General features: G+C 43.0%; 1 protein-coding gene across 5 annotated transcripts in view; it reads left to right on the top strand.

The window, feature by feature from the left end:
* ARHGAP27 (Rho GTPase activating protein 27) overlaps positions 1–15483 on the top strand; it is a 1395760-nt gene that overhangs the window by 617746 nt on the left and 762531 nt on the right. Inside the window, exon 1 of one of the 5 annotated variants that reach the window (XM_044055390.1) lies at positions 6943–7137. The exons of the other annotated variants lie outside the window; for them this stretch is intronic. Within the exon in view, the coding sequence (XP_043911325.1) occupies positions 7075–7137 (63 nt within the window). The 5' untranslated portion in view covers positions 6943–7074. Of the gene's footprint in view, positions 1–6942; positions 7138–15483 lie in introns of those variants that run through there. 5 annotated transcript variants of the gene reach the window in all.

Genomic DNA, 15483 nt, shown 5'->3' with positions numbered 1-15483 from the left:
ATGCTGGAGGGATAGGTTCCTGACCCAGAGACTCCCCATGCTCTAAAGTAGGCTGCCCATACCTGTTAGGCAGAGCGCCTCAATGACCCTCTTCAAGAGGAACCTTGATGACTGGATGGGAGATAGAAAATTCACTCCAGGGATCACATCAGTTGCCTTGCTAGACAGGGGTCCAGCAAAGTAAATATGTGTGGGAAGCAATAGCCAGGGAATCATTATGGCTAGGCTTGTATAATCCCTAGGGCCAATAGCCTAGTACCTACCTATGAACCTGTGAACCTATGGAGCTGGGGAACTTCCCCCTACTAGTTTTGATAAGTGCCACCATAGTGTCTTTAACATTCACCTAAGCTACCACCAAGTCAGGCAGATGAGGCCTCTCATCTGATTGATGGCACACTCAGGAGTACAGTACTCTGTAATGTCCACTGCCCAACTCAGGCAGTTGAGGCCTTGCCTTAACATCTCATTTGAAGGATGGCATACTCAGGACTGCAGTACTCCGTAATGTGCACTGCCCAACTCAGGCATATGAGGCCTTGCCTTACCATTTCATCTGAAGGATGGCACACTCAGGACTGTAATACTCACTGATGTGCACTGCAGTATGGGTATTGGAAAACCAATCCAACCACATAGTATGAGAATAGAACCCACAGCTTTCTGCGCCAAAGATGAGTGCTACATGTTGAGCTAGTTAGAATACAATCTTTTGACTTGAAATCTAATAAGTCCATCATCTGTAACTCTTATGTCACAAGTTTTACTTTCAGGCTGTTTGTACTGTCAGAAACCTGTTTTTCTTTATTCCTGTGACAATGTTCTTTCACTTTCTCTAAGGAATATTTTGTACCTTTTCCACAGGTGTGCTAATGGTAGTGCTGTTCTACCTGCCGACAGGAATACACTGTTTCTGAGTCATTTGAGTAAGAGACCCAAGACGTCTGATTGTTGTGACCCTCTTTTGCCTTACTTTGCATCAAGGAAATAGTATTTTCTACCAACATTTCAATCAGGTGACCCTTGGTGGGCGTACCATTGCTTCAGTCGGGTGACCCATGGTAGATATACCAATGTTTGAATCGGGTGACTTGTGGTAAATGTAAGGATAATTTACAAACCTGCTCATTAGAGCCGCCCGTCTTCTCAATCTCGTTCTGGTTTCTCTTAATGAATTCTTACCCCGACTGTTGAAAACAAGTGGGCATGATAGTCATGGGAAGTCTCCTTTTCTTCCTTTCCTAAAAGAAAAACACCGTTCCTCACTTTCCTTAGGTTTCACCTGCTGTATCCTTGGATTCTTCTGCATTCAAAGTACTCTTTAGAGGAACTTCATCTACCCCTGCTGAGTCAGTTAAGATACCAAGAGTTGCGACAGCTGATGCTACAGCTTCCGAGGCTGCCAGCATCTTTGTTCACTCTCACCTGGTCAGCTATCACGAGGTTGCCAGCATCTTTGTTCACTCTCACCTGGTCAGCTATCACGAGGCTGCCAGCATCTTTGTTCACTCTCACCTGGTCAGCTATCACGAGGCTGCCAGCATCTTTGTTCACTCTCACCTGGTCAGCTATCACGAGGCTGCCAGCATCTTTGTTCACTCTCACCTGGTCAGCTATCATGAGGCTGCCAGCATCTTTGTTCACTCTCACCTGGTCAGCTACCACAAGGTTGGTTCACTCTTTTTTCTTCCTGCCTTGGAGTACAGTAGATTGACAAAAGCTGTGTGAAGTGCCCAGGGTAGAAGACCTGGAACCCATTCTGTCCTGCCCCATCTGTTCATGGACATCAACAGACCACCAGGCTGATTGTTCACAGTACTGGTACCCTTGTAGCCACTGATTCAGCTGACAGACACTGTGTTGTTTTAAGGCATGAGACTGCTGACACCACTGATCCTGGTGTTGGTTCTGGTACCACTGCACAGCACTACTGACCTTGGTGTTGGTTCTGGTATCACTGCACAGCACTACTGAACTTGGTGTTGGTTCTGGTACCACTGCACAGCACTACTGACCTTGGTGTTGGTTCGGGTACCACTGCACAGCACTACTGACCTTGGTGTTGGTTCGGGTACCACTGCACAGCACTACTGACCTTGGTGTTGGTTCTGGTATCACTGCACAGCACTACTGTCCTTGGTGTTGGTTCTGGTACCACTGCACAGCACTACTGACCTTGGTGTTGGTTCTGATACCAGTGCACCATCCGCTGTTGCACAGATAGCATGGCTTTTTAAAGTCATACATTTAAACAGTACTGGCCTGGAGAGGTTCAGTAAAATGAGGTACATTTTTCTAGGTTAACAACACTTATAAAAACTTCTAATTAAAAGTCACAAACCACTGGTAACAACATCATCAGCCGTCTTTTACCCATTTTCTACATGAGATTGGGGCACCGTGTCAACTGTCACCATCTGTCTCTCTTGAATGCCACTGTCCTACCTTCTACGACACTCATGCCTGACTGTCACACGTATTCTGTCAGACAATCCATCCACCTCTTTGCTGGATACCCTCATTGGCTGTTGCCTTCTTCCTGTCTGTCCCAAATCTTCTTCATCAGTGATACATGCATTTTGAGAAAATGAACTCCCAGAGCCGTTGCAAATCTTTCCTGATTCTGCATCTTTGGAGAGGTGCTTGTACATACTTTATTATCTTGGAAAAGTTCCAGGTTCTAATTCAGGCTGCTGCATGACTTTCTGAGCTATTTCTTTTGCTATCATTAGAAATGCTAGTGGCCAGATCCCTTGGTGCAAGTAGCAGGCTGCTCAGAAGGTCTTGGGGCAGTGCTTTATTACCACCCAAAAATAATGTACAGTTCTCCTATAGAAGCCTTCACACTGTATGCTGTCCAATGTCTGTGCAGCTGTCCTCCCTATACACACTCACACACACTCACACACACACACACACACACACACACACACACACACACACACACACACACACACACATAGCTGGTATGTTGTGGAACTCGCATGTAGTGTCCTTTCTTGCTTGATTATGTGACTCCCATATGTCAGCCTCCCCCGATATATTGTTTAACTCCTGTCTGACATCTTCTGCTGGTTGCTATAGCCCTTGCATTAGCCCCTGGTATATTATGTAAATCTCCCCTTTTTATGTTTTGCAATGTCCCATATAGTTAAGCCTTACCATCTCCCACATTATACTGAATAACAGCTTACACCACCCTCCAGCTTTGGTTACTGTGCAACTTACAATTAGCAGTACCAAAGTTTACGGTGTAACTGCTCCTTTCATGTACCCCATCCTCTGTTCTGAGTGTACTTACTGTACACTTTTCATGTAGAGACTCTAGCTCCTTCCCCTTTGTATATTGAATACATATTGATTTATGATGGATAGAGCGTGCCCTTTTATTACAAAGGCAAGGAAAGTAATGTGACTTAGTGCGACTCCCGTGTAACAGCCCCTCCCCTACTAAGTTAAGTAGCACTTTATGTACCAGCGTCCCCCTGATATGGACCATGAAGGGGTTCAGCCAACTGGTGCAGAACCAGAAAGGAATTCTAGATATGGCCCTTACCATTGCAGAAGATATTAAGTCCTAGGCCTGTTAGCATGGGAACAGTGTCAGAGGAAGGTTGGTAAAATTTCCAGAAGACAGCAGTCTCTATAGCAGCAATCAACAGAGGTTCATGGCCAGAAGAAGCTGTCAGTCAAACATTATGTAGTCATATGACCTGGTTACATGTAAGATATCAGGTAAGAACCAGTAGGCATAGTATAAGTGACCCCCTGCAAGGACTTTGACTCGGTTCTACACAGGTGGCAGATAAACTGGGGTAGGGGCCAATACTGAGGAAATTGATAGCTACATGGTTGACTGACAGGGCAGAGAGGATTGTGGTAAGAGGGACAGATTTGGGAATTAGTGAATTATTTACGGAGTGCCGGGGGGGGGGGGTCTGTTCTGCATCCAGCATAGTTCAGTGTGTTTGTCGTGGGAGGAGGGAGAGAAGAACATAATGAGCATCTTTCAGGGGACACAAAGCTGAGTGCAGTATGAAGTAACAGGATGGGGGGGTGGAACTGATGGCAACAGTGTTATGGGGGCAGTTTATTGCACCTGGATTAGGCCACCAGGAGCAGAGGGAGAGGGCCATGTCAGCAACAAACGGAGTGCTGTGTTTATCCTGGAGGGGATAGATTCCAGAAGGAAAGAGCTCATTGTGCCATTCTACAGCCCTGGTCAGATCGCACCTTACTGTCTCCACTTCCGGAGGTCATGTAAGGAAAAGTGCATTAGTCTTATGGAGAAACTCCTGAGGAAAAGTACCAGAAAGATGGCTAGAGTGGAGGGAAGGGGTATGACCAGGGGATACAGAATACAGAGTTCTTCTCACATGAGGCTGGAATAGATGAGGAGACATAACGTTAGTGGACAGTATCGCATCAGGAAGGTGTGAGGGAATCCTCTTCAGACAGGAAGGACAAATAGTGAAGGAGTGCCACAGGTAATTGATGTTAAGGAACAACTACTATCTGCATTTCCTAAATTAGTTTCTCACAGAGAAGGTTGTAGGCCCACAGAAAGGACTACTGAAGTGGGTGGAAGAGAGGGACTGGGAAGGGATCCAGCATTTAAGTGGGTGTATGGTACAGGTGGAAAAGGCAAAGGGGAAGCCAGAAGAGGAGAGGAGGTAGAATGTCAAATGTGCATAAAAGGCAGACTAGATAGTCTTAGTTTCTCTAGCTTCTGTTACAAAAATGTAATTTTACGCAACTTCTAAAGTAGTACCTCCACACCCAAATGTGATCTACACCACCTCTTAGCAGCCCCCTTTTGGTGTACTATGCAACTGAAATAAAGACACTTTCATCTAGGCTATGCTGTGTAGGTCCCATATAACAACCTTCCTTGGTGTGTCAGTCCTGTGTTGTTACACACAGTAGATTGATAATGTAATATAGTGTGTAATTTGTTTGTAGGAAATTCTTCCCCCTCACCCTTCCCTGGTTATGATGACAACAGGAGCATTAATGGATGGTGAACAGGAAATGAACCCCAAGCACACACGTTTTATGTGTGCTGTGTAAGAGAGCACCATTTTAAGAAAACTTGAGGGTTCAGAGGTATGATTGGATCCTGTGTTTGTGTGCATTGTGGATTCAGAGCATACCTCTCTACTGTCGAGATTTTCACAGAATGTCCAGATTTTTCCATCATGTTTTTTGTCTGTTCCTCATAAAATTTTAGGTTCTCGGGCAAATCAGAAATAATGGCAAACATTTGAGTTTCAGATGTCATATCCTTCAGAAATTTCTTACTAATGCAAAACCTGTTATTTTATCAAATTTCTAAGTTTTTAAGAGCAATATATAAAAAGTGTCCCTATTTTTGGGCCTTTGTGTCCCCAGTATTTGTGGTTTTGTCCCAATGTCTTCACAAAGTAGTTGAGAAATGTGGTTCAGAGGTACGATTGGATCCTGAGTTTGTGTGTATTGAAGGGTCATTGATATGAGTAGATCCTGTGTTTTTGTGTATCGAGGGTTTGGAATATCAGTAGATTCTGTGTTTGCATGTAAAGAGGACCTGAGATATGAGTAGATCCTGCATTTGTGTGCATTGAAGGTTCAGAGATATAAGTGAATTGATTCTTTGCATACAGTGAGTGTTCAAAAGTAAGTGTGGATGCTATATCTGTGGGCTTTGAAGGTTCAGAGATTTGAGTGGAACCAGTGTTTGTGTGGAGTGGGAGTGACAGAGTGAGTAGGATGTGGGCTGTGTGGGTTTTTTGGGCGCCTAAATAACCGTGATGGTTGTGGTAAGAGAAAGGATCTCTGAACAGACACTGTGACTGTATGTGAACCTGGTGTGTTTTATCCAGAAACAGACCATAATGAGAGATAATGGCTTTGGGTTTTGTGTGTGGTGCATTGCAGTGGTGAATTTAGTAGGAATAAACCTAAACTGTTGTGTTAATGTATTACTGAAGGATGTTGTTAAATGGTTTTAAATGCTGCAGAGAAGCTTACATTGCAGTTTGCATGTAACTCACTTTTGGAAGAGTTTGCTGCTTTAATGTCGTCATTGTAGTGACCGTGCCTAGCTCAAATGGTACCAAGAGTTTAGCCTTCTTATAAGGAGCTGTTATGCAGGTGGTTCTGACTTGAAACTGACTGCACAGAGCTATAAAAACTTGAGAAAAAGGGATACTGGTTGTAGGCCTGGAGAATAAATGTTTGTTTGGCACAGGAAATGTACTGATATGTAGAGATACATAGAGAGAAAGGGGTAAATGGTAAAAGTAATTAAACTGAAGTGGGGCATTAGCAGCAAGCATTCAGGGTGACTTGTAAAATACAGCATATCAGGAGCAAAAGACTAGATGGGGGGGTTGAGTTAGGATTATTATGGCTGTAATAAGTGACTGGGAGTTGAACACTGAGGTACAGTGGTTGGTTTTACTTAACCACACCAATAATTTATTTTAGTCTGTCTGTTCTATGCACTAACTGGCCAAATAAGTTTGGGCACTGGTGAAGAAGGAAACACATCATGAGTCTAACCATCCAAATAAATATATATATATATATATATATATATATATATATATATATATATATATATATATATATATATGCCTCCCAGTCTCCCACTAACCCTGTTTCTGTCAAGTACCCAATGAATTTTGACAGCTCTTCTGACTCTGTCCTTTCCTTTTGCTCTAGGAATTGCCTTGTCTAAGTGTTTATATTTTGTTCCACAAACTTAGAAAGACGGTTAGTCATTAACGCTGTCATTTTTGTTGGTAGTATTTTTTTTCATCACCTTCAGTCCTGGTTGCTATGGCTTCACTTCCTCTGTCATAAACCCCAACAGGAAGCACTGAGAATGACATGACCTACTGTCACATCATCAACTTCTGTTTTATTGTTTATCTCTGTCATTGCAGACGGCTCGCTCAGCCGGTAAGAACAGAAGCAACATCAGTTGCGTGCTCTCACACATCTGTACAAAGCATGTAGGTGGCATGCACTTTATAAGAAAGTTTCCTTTCTAAATGTCTGCTGCTGTCTGAAGCTTCCAACTCAGTGGATATGATTACTATGGCATACTCACTTTTTCGGAAGAAAGAATACAAGTTGCTATCTTCTCCTAAGGTAAAACTTTTACTTTGGAATGGGGGGAACAAATAGTGCGACATGCAACAATAAATGCAAGATTAGTACTGCATAATTTTGTAATTATCTTTTTACATGCACCACAGCTGAACAGCAAGTGACTTCATGTGTGCGCGTGCGTGTGTGTGTGTGTGTGTGTGTGTGTGTATGTGTATATATATATATATATATATATATATATATATATCCTTTAGCTTCAATAAACCATGAGATTATTATTTCTGCTAGAGCTAGTGTTGTTTTTTTGTGTTTTTGGGGGAATTTGCTCCATGAACCTGCTTCTTTTCCATGCATCTTTGATGTTTGTGTTTGTATGTAAATGTGTATATCTATGAATAGTATCTGTATGTACTACATGTAGTATTTTATATATATATATGTGTGTGTATGAAAGAATATTATCCATCTTTCTCTCTGTCTAAATATATATGTAGTATTATGTATAGAAATGTATAAGTGTCTGTGTGTAGATATAATATACACACACGTATGTATGTGTGTGTAAAGTTTATCCAAGCTGGTGACCTGCTTAGTTCCAACTGATTTAGGTGCTGAAGTGAGATGCAGTGTATATAAGTAGTTGTTTCTGATGTGCAAAAAATGACAAACATTCACTTTACATACAATATACTTCCACTTGCTTTGTGTTTTGTGTGTGTATGTGTGTGTTTATCTGTAGTTGCTTTCATGTACAACAGCAATCCTCCAAAGGAAAACAGCAAGTGTGACATATCAATGATTTATACAAGGCTGGGACATGTGGGGACATGAACCAAGCCAGGACATGTGATATCTAATGGCCAAGCGACATTACTATGTCATGGACACCTCCGGTGTACTGGACAGCACATTTGCTGTATTCTGTAACTGCACTTGTATAGTAAAGGGAATGGGCTGTCATATGGCAGAGAGGCTGTAGCACACCTAACTGTCTAGGTCTACAAAGGACTGCTACAGCCTATGTGAAAATATCAACGTGGATCAAAAAAGTGTCCTAAAACAATGTGCTGGAGAGCAATATCCACATAAAATGCTTCGACTACAGGCAAAGTGCAACTCATCAAGATGTCAACTGTGTTCTTCCCTAAATGTTATAATCACCTTGTCAGTGACTGCAGCTTAGGGAAACGGGATGTTTTTGCCTTTGTAGTAACCAGCTTCACTCTGCTTAGTGATGTATGCTGCACAACTGATAAAGAAAGTGATCAAAAAGACCTGAAATAGTTTAGTTGATCAAGTATTGCTACACTTCTGTCTCCACATCTGTTGTACTCTATATTATGCTGATTTGTTTTAATTATTTGTTCAGTTCTTCCATGTTTCCTCATTATCATCATGCTCGTCTTGTTCCCCACTGACCCCCCCCTTGGCATTTAGGGAAATTGGCACAAGAGGGAATCTGTAATCACTGGTCCTCATCCTGTGGTCACTCAGGTGATTTTGTGTTTCCTTGTTAATGGCCTCTACCCCTTTTAGCTGTCAGGTGCAGTACAGTACCTGCTACACAAAGCTTCACTAATTCTCTCCTCCACCAACCCCCGGTTCACAGTTAGAGAATTATGTTGTCCATGCTAAGCTGTTGTCCCTGCATTTCACCTTCTCACACAAGGCATTTGTCTGCAGTCTGACTTGTAGGTGTTATCCCTTCTGCATATCATGCACCAACACCACTCCATGATGGGTAATATATCATGGACCATAAAGTCCCACCCTCCTTGGGTGGTTCTTTTAGTGTCTGCCTCAGTCAGTTTTATTTATTTATCTTTTGTTGACCGGGTTAGTCCCACTAGGCTAGTGGCCTCTCTTCAAGGGAGACTTGAACTGCTACTCGTACACTTCGGCCGAGGCATCGCGGAAGTCCCGTTTTTGATAGTTGCCATTTTGGATCTTTTGCTTCCGCATGAGCAACCATCAATTCCAGTAAATGGCACCTTGTTTTAACATTTCACCTGAGGACGACACACTCAGGAGTGCAGCACCCCTCTACTGCTACAGTGTAATGTCACCAATACAGTCATCTTAAACAAGCAAATAAGACTTCTTGTGAAGTTCTTCAAAGCTAACTGCAAATCCAAATTAGTTCCTCAACTAAGGACAACCATAAGGTGTTCTTTAGTTACATCCGTAACCTAAAAGGAAAGGTCCAGATTTGTGCTGAACTGGTAGTTAATGATACCACATATACCAAGCCTGTGGACATTGCTAACCTGTTAGCTGACAGGTTCTGTGAAAACTTCACTCCCCTGTCCCCACCATACTTTACCCCAAGACATCCCTACCACCCATCCTCTACCTTGTGTCTCTAAATAGCAGATCATAGGTGACTAGCCTTATCTGCAAGGCCATGGAGAGAATCATCATGGGCCTTATCAACAAGGATATTGGTAACCTCCAAACATTTGACTCTACTCAATTTGGATTTTTCAAAGGGAGCTCATACCTGTTAAACCTGGTGGACTTCTTTAAGACAGTCACCAGGGCCCTTGATGAGGGGAAATCTGTGCATACAGCCTACCTAGACTTAGCCAAGGATTTTCACACCATCCCCCACTCAGGCATAATTGACAAACTCACCCAACTAGGTATCAACCCGTATGCTATTAAATGGGTCACTAACTGGCTCACTGGTAGAACCCATATAGTAAAAATAGGGGAATCCACCTCCGACAGCAGACCTGTAACCAGTGGTGTTCCACAGGGATCAGTCCTGGGACCTTTGCTGTTTGGAATCTATTTTTCCAAAGTGCAAGCTAAAACTAAAGGTCTGTGGCTGACAAAGTTTGCTGATGACTGCAAACATCCTACAAGAGGGGCTTAAACAAATGATTGGTGCCATTGTCAAGGGCTTACACTCAATGCAAAAAATGTATTATCATCCCTTTTGGTAAGAGTGATGTTCCTCCTAACTACTACATCAATAACAACACCCTAAGTGTGCACTCAGTGGTGAGAGACCTGGGCACACAGGTTGACAGCAACCTTACCTTTGATCACCATGTCTCTACAGTGGTAAGAAGGGCATTCTGTATTGCTCATCTCATAAGTAATGGCATTGCCTCCAGAAAAGAAGTTTTAACCTGTCTGTACTCTTCCCTCATTAGGCCAGTATTTGAGTACATTTCCCCTTTTGGTATTTACCTTCCCAAGCATCTGCAGCAATTGGAAAGACCACAAAGGTTCCTCATAAGGAAAATTCAAGGTCTTCAGCATCTGCCTATGAGGATTGTCTGAAATCACTGTCACTTTATTCATACAGGTTACTCGGAGACGATCTCAACCTTACATATAAGGCAGTCTTTGACCCTACTCTTTGTGGCAGATGAAAGTGTAGTACTTCTGGAATGTTCTTAATGTGGAATTTAAGTAACACAGTTGCAGAGCTGTAAAGGTGATCAGCAAGAGGTTATGGAAGCGGACAGTTGTGTGTGTGCCCAGTTCTCTCAGTCCTCAGGACTGTACTTGGAGGAATGACAAACGGGGGATCAAAGGGGGAAGCAGTCATACCATGCAAATAAGGCTGTGTTACTTATTCCCCCCCCCCACACACACACACACACAAAACATAAAGACTGAGGTATCTTCCAGAAGTCATTGCCTGAGATTCCTGCTCTATGAGGAAGTGTTTTCTTATATATACAGAAAAGAAGTTCATTGAAAACGTACAACAGGGTGTTCTTGCAGATTTTGCTAGAGAAGTAAAAGTCAGTGGCAGGTTGATTCACCATGAGCTACTTGGGATGTACAGCTGAGCCTGGCAGTTGGGGAAAAACACTTTTCAGAAGGCAAACAGTAAGTATGTGGAAAGTAATGTCTTCCTGCTGATAAAGGTAATATCATATGCTTTAGTTTACCTTTTGGTAGAGTACACTGCATGCCAGAACATGGTGTAACTTGAAAGAGTATTTCTTGATGCAGTGCATCTAAATTAGACTGCATCCCAATAATGGAAGCTTTCATACTACATCCTTCTAAATAAATAAATAGTAAATAAGGGCTGCTGTATGATGTAGCACATTGGCATGGGAGATTGCAAGATGGGATACAGTGTCCTGTTTTTGTTACAAGCTTGACCATTTAAGTTTGGAATTGTCTGTAGCTGATGCTTCATAGAGGATATCATTTTGCCAAACCAAAATGACTACAAAGTTTTAATAGTGACCACAAAGTACATTTTGTCAAAAAAATTCAAATTCATTTTTAAATGTGCAAAGAACAGAAGAGGTGAGTGGAAAGAGGTCACTTTGATAAAAATTAAGAGAAAATAAGGGAACACCATTGTAGCAGACATTCCTCAACTGCTCATCTTAAGTCAGAATAGTTGCAACTCTGAATTTTGCAGATTTTCATTTAGATTTTTTTTTTAAGTTGGGTAATGTTATAAAAAATTAATGTGCCATATTAATTCAGGTTTTAAGGATAAGAAGAAAAAGGAAACCTAAATAAGAGAGAGACTGGAAAAGCAAGCTAAAAAAAACAAAAAAAAAATCTTTGTTTCCCACCTTTCTAAGCTGGTATATAGTCCAGTTTTCAGGCTAGTGCTGAATTCAGGGCTGTGAAACTAGTTTCTGAGTTGCCCATACCATACTTGGATAGAAGGAAGTTTCTCTATTCATCTGTGAGAGGGGGAGCTTTGAGCAACCTGGAGGAGTGGTTCCAGCCCAGAAGTTAGTCGTTTATTGGCCATTTTGGGCTAATTTCTATCTCTTTTATTTCCATACTATAAAAACCGTGTTTGCATGGTTTTGTGCACAGGGCAGTGCCAGTTAGCTATGGTTGAATTATTCCCGGTTCCACTAAGTCTCCTCTTCAGTTTTTCCCTTGAAACTAGTCTAACTCTCAACCTAAGCACTCAAAAAGCATCTTACAGCCCAGCACTTGCTCAGACCTAATAGCAAGCACTAATATAGCCTGACACTGATTGCCCGGGAGGGCAAGGCCCTTTATTCACCCCTCACCAACCAAGCGACTAAGCAGCTCACCCTACTATTCAGGCATGACCAAAGAGCAACTTCAGGTGCACTCTCCAGTCCAGCTGTTGAATCTGGGTATCCTGAGGCAATGTTACAACTGCCTCATGTACACAGACAATCCTCTCCTCCTACCACAAAACACTAACATATGGGAGAGATGTAATTATACAGCCAAACTGGAAGCTAAGCTGTCTCCACCCAAGACTGGAACAGACAGTCAAGAGGAGAAGGTTAACACTTGCACCACAACTCCAGCCGCACACAGACCTACTAAAACAGCACTGGCAAAAAATACACATAAATACACAAAATCATACTCGAAGGCTCTAAATAAAAACCTGCAAAAGCTTCAGAGGCCTCCAAAGCAGACACCCAAACAACCTGCACTTCCCGTCACAAACCAGACAACACATAAAACATGAAATCAGTATGCCGCACAATCACAGTCCTTAAGGCGAAATAACATACCTAACACGCTAGTAATAGGTGATTCTATAGCCAGGCACACTGACGTCCCACTCAACTAATCTGGACAAGCAGAAGGTTACTGTTAGCTGCCTGTCAGGAGCCAGAACACAAGCACTCAGGTCACTCCAGAACAAGTAAAAATATGACTCTGTCATTGTTCATGTTGGTGTGAATGACCTGAGACGTACCTCCCTGGACTACATGAAAAGAGACATGGAAGAGCTCTCTGATCATGTAGCCCAGGCTGGTATGACCCTGACCCTGAGTAGCATCCTGCCCTCACCAAGAATGATACCTCAATATAAAGAAAAAAATGATCAATTTCAACAATTGGCTAAGCTTCTGGTGCCATTCAAAGGGGATCCAGTGTCTGTCAGCCTGGGATGACATGCTCGACAAGACGCATTGCTTTGCAAGAGATGGCTTGCACCTGTCACCCCTAGGCTTTCGAATACTGGCCAAGGCTCTTGCTGCCCCCATAGTGCCTTTTTAGGCAAGGCTCAAAAGTCACACCCACCTCCATAAACAGCACAATTAACAAAAAACTGAGGGTTATGCTACTCAACGCCAAGTATTTAAATCTCAAAATGCATGTGCTCAAAGCACTCCTCAGTATGGAAAACATCATCATCTGTGCAGTAACTGAAACCGGGTTCAAGGCTCCAGAGAGCACCCCAGCACTACCGGGCTACAATGCATACCACACATTTCAGCCACAGAACACGGACCAAAACACAAAAGGAGGGGGTGTATCCATATTCATCAAGGATACCTACACCTCCAGGTTAGTGGCGCAGCATGATACCTCTGAGATCATCCATGTGCAACTAACATCATGCAAATCTGCAGTGCAAATTGTGGCCTGCTACAGATCACCCTCCATGACCACCACTCCACCTTTCTGGAGACACTGGAAAACATGAAGGTCCTACCAAACAACCTGATATTGGGTGATTTCAATTACCTACCATTCACTGGGAAAACTACTTGAGTACAAATTCCCAGGCCCAGCACTTCCTGGAATTCATCAATTCAAATGCCCTGGATCAGCTGGTAAACTCCCCTACCAGAGGTGAAAACATATTGGACCTGGTCATTACCAACATGGGGGACAGGTGTTCCACACTGGAGGTCAACCTGTCACTGGTTAGATCAGACCATAAACTAATCACTCTGGATATCCACACCCCACCACCACCCCCAACTAAGGAAACCACAGTAAAAACTTTTCTAAAGCAAACTTCACCTAAGACAGACGTGGTAAGTTTCACACCCCCACGCTAAAGGATAACGCTGCCCAAGATGCAGAAACCTTTACAAATGCACTCTGTGAGCACCTACAGGGATGCATGGATTGTGCCATCCCTAGCAAAACCAAGACTCACTCCTCTAAGAGAAGGAAACCAGTTTGGTGGACCCCTGCAATAAACAGGCTATACAATAGAAGGAGGAAACTAGTTCAGAAAAAAAGCAAATTCCAAGAAGGAAAGACATCCCTGATCAGTATCAGTAAGAAACTGAGGTCCCTCATGAAATCATCTAAGGCTAACTTCGAAAGAAAAATAGCCAAGGATTCAAAAGATAACCACAAAGCCTTCTTTAGCTATGTTAAGAATCTAAGTGGCAACTCGCAGATATGCACTGAACTAGTACAAAATAGCACAAAATATACTGAACCTACTGATATTGCCAACATCCTGGCAGATAGATTCAGTGCAAACTTCACCTGCCTCTCACCTCCAAAAGGGCTCCCAACAATTAAAACAAAAACTGCTGGATGCACTCAAACACTGAAGAATTTAATGTGTGTTTAACTTCTATCATTTTGGTTAGGGCCCACAACAATATCGGAAAAGTGTAGTGTCCCAAAAATCACAGATGCACAGCTGAAAACAGCCCTTTCAAAAGCCAAAAACACAGCATCAATGGGACCAGATGGTGTCCCAGGCTGCGTCTTGCATGAACTAACCCCCCACCTAAACACGCTGTTCAACCTCAGCCACTCCACAGGCTACATTCCCATTGAATGGCGCACAGCAATGGTTATTCCTCTCCACAAAGGAGGGGCCACAACTGACCCTGGTAACTGTCGCCCCATAAGCTTGACTAGCCTGGTCTGCAAGGCTATGGAGCGCATCATCATGGAACTCATTAACAAAGACATTGGGAACCTCCAAACACTTGACCTGACCCAGTTTGGCTTTGCTAAGGGCAGATCATGCCTACTAAACCTGGTTGACTTCTTCAAGACAGTCATCAAGGCAATGGATGAGGGAAAGGTGTTTCACACAGCCTACCTTGACCTTGCCAAGGCTTTTGACACCATTCCCCACTCAGGTATTACAGAAAACCTCACCAGCCTGAACATAAACCCCTACGTCACGAAATTGTTTTCCAACTGGCTTACAGACAGAACTCACACTGTAAGAATAGTGGGCTCCAGGTCCGACTCTAAATCAGTCACAAGTGGTGTCCTGCAAGACTTGGCCCTGGGACCCCTACTGTTTGTCATATACTTCTCAGAAGTGCAGGCAAACACAGGAGGACTATGGCTAACCAAGTTCACCGGTGACTGCAAACTGGGAGCCATAATTGACTCTCCGGCTGACACGGACATCCTCCAAAACGGCCTTACTGAGATGGACATCTGGTGTCAAGTCATGGCCTCAAGCTAAATGCCATAAAATGCATAGTCACCCCGTTTGGAAAAAACAAAACACCTATGAATTACCACATAGGTGGCAGCCCCCTTAATACAGAAGAGGTAATAAGAGATCTGGGGACCCAGGCAACTAATAATCTCTCCTTTGACAATCATATTGCCAAAGTAGTTAGGAAATCCTTCTATGTGGCTCATCTAATTACTAAAGGGTTCACATCTAGAACT

The sequence above is a fragment of the Protopterus annectens genome, chromosome 13.part0 (assembly GCF_019279795.1).
Source record: "Protopterus annectens isolate FY-2018-M chromosome 13.part0, PAN1.0, whole genome shotgun sequence".
NCBI classification, from domain to species: Eukaryota; Metazoa; Chordata; order Ceratodontiformes; family Protopteridae; genus Protopterus; species Protopterus annectens.
This window is presented reverse-complemented; position numbering and strand designations above follow the sequence as displayed.